At 37.8% G+C, this 7,864-nt stretch overlaps 1 protein-coding gene across 1 annotated transcript; it reads right to left on the minus strand.

Moving 5' to 3' along the window:
- Window positions 1-288: 288 nt before the first annotated feature.
- On the minus strand, window positions 289-2,190 carry LOC121973648 (transcription initiation factor IIF subunit beta-like). Its single transcript, XM_042525038.1, has 7 exons — window positions 1,946-2,190; window positions 1,724-1,832; window positions 1,423-1,547; window positions 1,242-1,316; window positions 982-1,131; window positions 783-907; window positions 289-457 (listed from the first exon to the last, which is right to left on the minus strand). The coding sequence occupies exons 1-6, from the start codon at window positions 2,144-2,146 to the stop codon at window positions 791-793; spliced, it is 777 nt and encodes a 258-aa protein (XP_042380972.1). The 5' UTR covers window positions 2,147-2,190; the 3' UTR covers window positions 289-457; window positions 783-790.
- Window positions 2,191-7,864: the final 5,674 nt, after the last annotated feature.

Consider the following 7,864-nt stretch of genomic DNA (forward strand, 5'->3'; position numbering starts at 1 on the left):
GGATATAATCCTCCTTGAGCTATCTTGACCGTTATCACTTGGGTACGGGCTTCTATCTTTTGCTTAACATCCAGCTAGCCTTCTTTTAGCTACTGAATCCTCTTGACCTACTCAATATTTTTCCTTGAGTTTTGAATTATGTAGATGGGAGAAAAATTATTACAGTTATTTGCTCTTATAAGTTAAACAAAAGACAACGAAAATTTTAGCATGCCACATCAGTTGAAAATTCTTAAAAAAGAAAAGTACAATGGAAACAATCTAAAATTTTTCTATTAAAATGCAAGGTTCAAATCCCATGAATTAATGCTTAAAAAAACAGCACCATTATTAAAAGAACTATGCATAAACATTGCACTTCTATTTTGTAGCTTGCAGAGAGGCTGGGTGGTCTTGTTCTTAAAGAGCAAAAGCAGTCTAGCAGTAGCAGGTGCAACTTTGGAATGACAGTGGAGAGCTGCACAAATTAAAACAGGAAAAGTCGGTCAGCTTTATGCTTACGGTTGTCACTTTAATTGAAAATAAATAAATAAATTTTGATTAAATCGAAGATGAAATTAAAGATGTTGACGCTTCAAAATAAACACAAAGCATAGCCAACGACGCGTTTACCCCTATTTTTCTATTTAGTTTCTTCTAAAAAATTGTCACGTGGATCTTCTTCTTTAAACCGGCATGTGTTGTTATCTATCTAAACACGAGGGAATCCATCAAGTGCATAGATACAAACTGATGTTTGCTTGAGCAAAAGAAGAAAAAACATGAAGAACAAAACTTCTTACCTTCCACATCATTCATTGTTGGTTCCCCCAAAATTCTTGTATTCCGCTTTGAGCTCGTGGGTTCCTTGATTGGGTCCTCTCTTGTTGTACACACAAATCTCGTTTAATATCTCTTTTAGGAATTGCTGTTCAAAATAAAATTTTCAACTAAGAAAAACCGAGCAGAAAAAATCAGCATTATTGAAGTAGCTAGTAGTACCTCAGGTTGGTCAGTCTCTTGGACCAATTGTTTCAACGCCCAATTTGGTTGTCTTTCAAATAATTTAAAGAGAATGTTCAACATTTCGCCTTTGTCCCTGCGGGTCCTCTTTGCATCCGATCCTTTAGATGGAGTTACTTTTTTCTTGTCCTGTCAAAACATCAAATGACAATTGAATATGAACAATTATCACTAAGTCAATTGACAATGAATCAAATGACAACTGAATATGAATTGCTACACAGATAAAAAACTACCACCTTTGAACCAGATGAAACTAGGCCAACCATGCCAGGCATCGGCCTCATAAGCCCTCCATGATCATTATCGATAACCTAAAATTATGGAAGGAAAAAATAATAATAAGGATTTAACTTTGGACATAGAACAAAGAAGAAGTAATAAAATAAGTTGACAAAGCAAAAAATAAAATGCATCAACCTGGACTTTTCTGGTCTTAATCATAGACTTGTTCGTTCTTTCGCGACATATTTTACTATAATCCCTGAAATTTTGAGGCTCCATGTCAAATTTATACTTTACCTTCCCCTCCACCGAGAGCTTTCCTACATTAACAATTACTTTTGTGATTAGACTTCACCAAAAAAACATGTGTAAACATGCTTCACTAATTGCCAAAGTTTGGCTAATAGTTAATTCTAAAAGGCATTAGAGCACTTGAAGTCAGTGTTCTTATGCCCAATTTTAGTCCCGACAAAAAGAAATGAAAAGACATGCTTACCTTGATTAGACTCAGAAAAAGTAGACATCGGAACAAAATCTTTGGACGCATTCAGTTTATAACTCCTCGGCGCATTACCAGAATCATTTGGAACCATTTCCAAGTTAAACTGAAAATTGGAAAAATATTAACCCTAATCCCAGGCGGCAAGCTAGGCAATTGAACGAACGAGAAAAAGAAGCAGGAAGAAGAGATACATAATTAAAGAGAAAATGCGATTACCTGCTCGGATGAGGGATCGTCGAGGTTGAAGAGATCGATGGTGTGGACGATCTTGGCGACGACGGGGTTGGGGGAGGTGGAGGAGACGGAGCCGGAGGCGGCCGACTGCAATGCCCTCGACGCCGCCGGCGGACACTTCAACAGCCACACCGGTCGCTCTGCTCGCGCCGTATCCAGCGGAATCCCACCATCATCCTCCATCGCCAGAGAAATCGATAAATCAAAGAATGAGACCGTTTGCCTCTCTTTATACCTTAAATATCAAATCTTATTTGCCTCTCTTTGTATTTTAAAGTGTTAGCCGAGACTTATTCAAATCTTATCCTGAACGAGGGATAAGATTTATAGCACAAAAAAAAGTTACTATGTTTATTTAATTATTATTAAACACGAAAAATGTAATAAATATTTAAATCAGTTAATTAGCAATATTAATAATAAATATTAACCGCAATTAATACTGCCTCAAGATTTAACCCAAAATAAAGATATTATTTGCATATATTCATAATGAATTAGAATAACTGAAAATATTCGTTGGCATGGTTTCCGTTTGGTTTATTGTCGAGGGGCACGTGACGAGGACGTTGGCATGATTTCGCGGTGGTCGAGTGCTGCCATGGATTTTTGAATGTCCTCCATCGATAAGATAGGCCTCACGAACAATTGAATTTTTGAAACATCACATTTGGTATCGATAAATATATATATTTTGACGTCGAATAAAAACATTAAGGATGTATTTGATTAGGGGTTATTTTGGATAATTTTAGTTATCTATCCAAGATTAAAATCCTATTTGATTTAGGTAATTGATAATTTCATGTTTCATGTCCGACACGTCAACAAAAGAGGTATGCAACCAGGAATCGAAAAACCTTAAAAACTAAGGTTTTTTTTGATTCCGGGGTTAATAATTTTTTTTACCCAAAATACCCTTGGATAAGAGAAAAATGTGGCAAAAGAAAAGTATAAAGAAAAAATAGAAAAATATAAAAAATAAAATTATAAATTTAAAAAAACCATAAAAAATAAAAAACCATAAAAAATAAAAAATTGTAAAAAAATCTTTAAAAAATAGAAAAACATTAAAAAAATAGAAAAAACATAAAAAAAATGAGAAAAAAATTTAAAAACATTAAAAATAAAAACATTAAAAAAAATAAAAAAACATAAAAAATTTTAAAAGTAAAAAAATAAAAAAACGTTAAAAAACAAAAAAAAAGAAAAATGTAAAAAAAACATAAAAAATTAAAAAAAAATAAAAATATATAAAAACTTAAAAAATTTAAAAATGTAAAAAAAAATTAAAAATTGAAAAAAAAACGTAAAAAAATTATTTTTTTTAAAAAAACTTTAAAATAAAAAAAAAAAGTAAAAAAACCTTAAAAATAAAAAAATGGAAAAAAAATATAAAATATAAAAAAAACACAAAATAATATATATATATATATATAAATAAAGAAAAACGTGAAAAAGAAAAAGTAAAAAAAACGTATAGTTAAGTATAGTTGGTTTTGTAACTGAGGGTAATATAGTAAAATATTAAACTAAGTTATTCATTAAAATATTCAAACAAATAAGTTTTTGTTGCATTACCTAGATTGAACCAAACAATATTTGGTTATATTTTATTCCCTATAATCTTGGTTATGTGATTACCTGGTAATCACATAACCAAGGTTATACATGATAACTTGAACCAAACGCGCCCTAAAAGAGCTTGCAAATGGTATACGAGGTTGTTTAGGATGTCAACAACCGCACTCGAATATTCGACTTTGGGTCTGAGATGATTTGGCTGATAAGGTCTAGCTGGTGACTAGGTGAAGTTACTATGTTTCTGATGTGGACTTTAAAACCCTCCCGATCCCCTCCTCTTTTTCTTGTTGAGAGTTGTATGTCGAGCACCCAAGGGTTTTAACATGAAAATTCAAACACATCGACAAAGATTTGTGTATGTTTTCAATGTTGGATTTTATTATCCCTATTAGGAGGATCTATATGTAAGTTGAACATGTTAATACAATTCAAACTTTTTAAAGTAATCTAACTTATGTGATCCGGTGGTATGGACGGGAGACCCTCATGGGTGGAGGGTCAAAGACACGTGGAGGTCAACCCCAAGTTCACGCCGAACGAAGGATGTCGGACCGAACGGAAGGATACCGGGCCGAACGGAAGGATGCCGGACCGAACGGAAGCATGCCGGGCCAAACGGAAGGATGCCCTACCGAACGGAAGGATGACGGGCCGAACGGAAGGATGCCCTGCCGAACGGAAGGATGCCTGGCCGAACGGAAGGATGCCCTGCCGAACAAAAGCATGTCGGGCTGAACGGAAGCATGCCGGGCTAAACGGAAGGACGCAGGGCCGAACGGAAGGATGTCGGGCCGAACGGAAGGATGCCGAGCCGACCTGACATTCGGCCAGGAGCTTCCCGGGCCGGACAGAAGACAACTCGACCATGGGCGGGATTCCGACGCTCAAGTGAAAAGGGTCACCTGGCCGAGCGGATAGCCCGCTCGGTCGAAGCATAAAGCATCGTTGCTGTGGAACACTCTCAGCCGAGCACCCGTCTGACCGATACCTACGCCCGGTCGGACTTATGCCTGCCGAGCGGCTGGCCGCTCGGCGCGACAACAGAAGAGACAAAAGGACAAAGGAAACATCGGGGGAACATCTCCTGACAGCGGGTATGTTCAACGACCAGGCCATACGCAAGATCTTACAACAGAGGATCCCGCTGTCCCATAATAGATGTGCTTGGACTGTAGCAGTATGGTGTCAGGTAAGCTCTTCTGACAAGCCCATACCGAGGTATGGACAGAGGACACGTATGCACCTCGGTATGTGTGCCCGAGCCTCTTCACAGCTCTATATAAAGGGTCCTCACCTTTCGCCGGAGGTACGCGTTCTAATATTTCGAGAGCCACTTTGTCACTGCTTGCTTGCCTGACTTAAGCGTCGGAGGGTCGCCGTCGGGAACCCCTTCCCGGCCCGACTTCTGTGCAGGTTCGCCGGAGCTTCGTGCAACCAGTCGAAGATCCACATCAGCAGTCAGGGAGCGCCACGTGCCCATCGTCCGTTGGTTCAGCATTCGGACAGGATCATTATGCTTATTGAGTTTCGGGTTATTGAATACAGATTCAATGTGTAGAAACCCTAAGCCGCAAGCTGTTATCATTTATGGGCTGATAACGGATTGGAGGAGGTCTCCAAGGGTTTAGGATAATCTTGACATACTCTTTGTCCCCCATTGACAAGAAAGTTTTTAGCGTTGTCAATCCTAACTCTTTCGGAAGATTAACCTTTCTTCTCCTTCTTCTTTTGTAGGATCGCCGAATTGACAAGAACTACACGAAGAACAATGACAATTCCGCTGCATGCATTCAAGTTATTTGTAATTTATAGTTTATGTATTTACTTTCTTGTGTCATGCTTTTGATGAAACTAGATCATGTCTTGTGTTTTCTCTATTTGAGTTCTTATTTCATTCCTATAATTCATGCAGTTAAAAGAAAACACGAGTTCTATCAATTGATATCAGAGAAAAGGCTCTATTTCTTCAATTTTATGGCAATACAGTTTAGGTTTTTCTTCGATTTGTTGTGTTCATGCTATGTACAGTTGTTTTTGTATGAACCATGTTTGATCGTCAAAATTTTTTGATAAGAAAACCTAAGAAAGATTTGATCTTTCATGTTGTTCATGTTGGTACAATTGTCTCTAGGTCAAAGTTGACTAATTTGGCTTGAGCTTGAGTTTTGATGTTTGATAATATATAGAGATTGTATGTGCAATTGTTTATTAGGGAGAATGTTAGTGCAAGTTTCCTCTGGTCAAAGGTTGACCAGTTTGAAGTGAAAGAGTAGTCAAGGAAGTCAAGGTTGATTGAATATTTGACTGGGAAAGTCCTAACTGGAGGTTAGGCAAGAGCAAGCCCAATAGGATGGTTGACAGAAGAACAAAAACTAAGTGGGTCAATGTTGAACGAACACTTGGTGTGAAAAGTCTCGGTGAGTGAAGTTGGACAGTGAGAAAGTCTTGGTGAGTAAAGCAGGAATTAGGAAGCCCTGGTGAGTGAAGTCAGGTAGTGGAAAAATTCTAGTGAGTGAAGTTAGGTTGTGAGAAGTCTCGTTGAGTGAAGTCGGGCAGTGAAGAAAGTCTTGGTGAATGAAACTAAGCAGATGAAAAGTCATACTAAGTGAAGCCAGATAGATGGAAAGTCCCGGTGAATAAAGTCGAACAGTGTGGAAAGTCCTGGTGAGTGAAATCGGACAGTTGAAAAGTCCTGATGAGTGAAGTCGGATAATTGGGAAGTCTCAGTGAGCGAAGTCGAGCAGTGAGAAAGTGCTGGTGAGTGAAACTAGATAGATAGGAAGCCCCAGTGAGTAAAGTCAAACAATGGAGAGTCTAGATGGGTCAGCGGTTGACCAAACACCTAGTGATTGGAAAGTCCAAGTAGGTCAGCGATTGACCAGACACCTGGTGATTGAAAAGTCCAAGTGGTTCAAAGGTTGACCAGATACTTGACACGAGATAATAAGTCCAAGTGGGTCAAAGGTTGATGAAACACTTGGAACAAAGAGAAAAGTCCAAGTGGGACAAAGGATTGATCGAACACCTGGTAGAGAAGTCCCACTAGATCAAGGGTGACCGGATGCTAGGCGATGAGGAATCCCAATAGGTCACGGTTGATCAGATGTTGGGTAAGGAACCCTAAGACTCTAGTTAGGAGCTAGGGCTGCTAAATCGATTATGACAATCGATTTGGTAGACCTTAAGCGATTAAGCACTATGCTTAGTCACTTGAGAGCTTATAGTCAGATCAACCAATGAGGTGTTGAATCACTTGGGTTAAGGATTCAACAAATCTTAAACAATTAAGACAATCACTTAAGAAACCTTCTGTTCGAAACAAAAGGTTTCCAAATTGATTACTGTAATCGATTGGGACATCATAAGCGATTGGAGCAATCGCTTACGAAACTTTCTATTTGAAACATGGTAAGTGATCAGGGTGATCGCTTAAGAGCTGTTTTTCACGAAAGCACAGAATGACGTTGAATCGATCTGGCAAATCGATTTAACATGACTTAAGTGATTGAGGTAGTCGCTTAAGTTTAAAAATATAGTCATTCTGAGTAGGTTGTAGAGGTGGTAATTGCTTAAGGAGAATCTTAAGTGATTCAAAGGTGGTCGAAGAGCCTTAGAAAAGGGTTGACGCAAGCATTATTTTATACCTCTCTCGCTCACAATTTCTCAACTACACATAGCTAGTTCTTAGAGACTTAGAGTGAAGTGCTACATTTCCAAGTTAATCAAGAGGTGTTTCCAAGCAAGAAGAGAGCAAGTTAGGGTTTCATTATTGTAATATTGTAAGCTTTCATTTGCATTAGCTTCTCATCTTCTTATTCTTGTATTTCTTCATGTGTGAGTTTGTACGAAGCTTTTCCACCTCTAGATTACTTTTGAGAAGGAATTCTTTCATAGTGTATGTATAAGAGAGGGTCGGATCCTTGGATTAACCACCTCAAAGAGGTGGATACCAAGTAACACAAGGAGTTAGCATTGCTTCTAAGTTTTCGCTGTGCAATCAAAATGATCAAAAAAATCGAAGCGAGCTATTCACCCTCCTCTAACTCAACTGGTCCTAACAGTTCAAGTATTTCATAATGAACACGAAGAACAGTGGTGAACCACTGTTGTCTTCGAGAAGAACTGCCACGATTAACCTAATTTTAGATCAAATCGTGATGACTTAATCGATTCTCATATATTGTGTTCATTATTTTTGGCGATTAAAATTCCTTCCAATCGATGGGATTTTCATGTAGAATTAAATATTAAATAGTGATCCATTATAGTATTAAATAATGATTAAATTATAGAATTTAAAAAGAAAACTTTAGCTTC

This window comes from Zingiber officinale, chromosome 4A (genome assembly GCF_018446385.1).
Source record: "Zingiber officinale cultivar Zhangliang chromosome 4A, Zo_v1.1, whole genome shotgun sequence".
Lineage (NCBI taxonomy): Eukaryota > Viridiplantae > Streptophyta > Magnoliopsida > Zingiberales > Zingiberaceae > Zingiber > Zingiber officinale.

Bases quoted from the DNA above. Each gene is read 5' to 3' on its own strand.
- LOC121973648 (XM_042525038.1), bottom strand. From the start codon at position 2,146: ATGGAGGATGATGGTGGGATTCCGCTGGATACGGCGCGAGCAGAGCGA. The intron at 1,317-1,422 runs GTTGATGCATTT...CCATAATTTTAG, and splicing joins TTAAGACCAGAAAAGTCCAG to GTTATCGATAATGATCATGG. The intron at 908-981 runs GTACTACTAGCT...TATTTTGAACAG, and splicing joins AAGAGACTGACCAACCTGAG to CAATTCCTAAAAGAGATATT.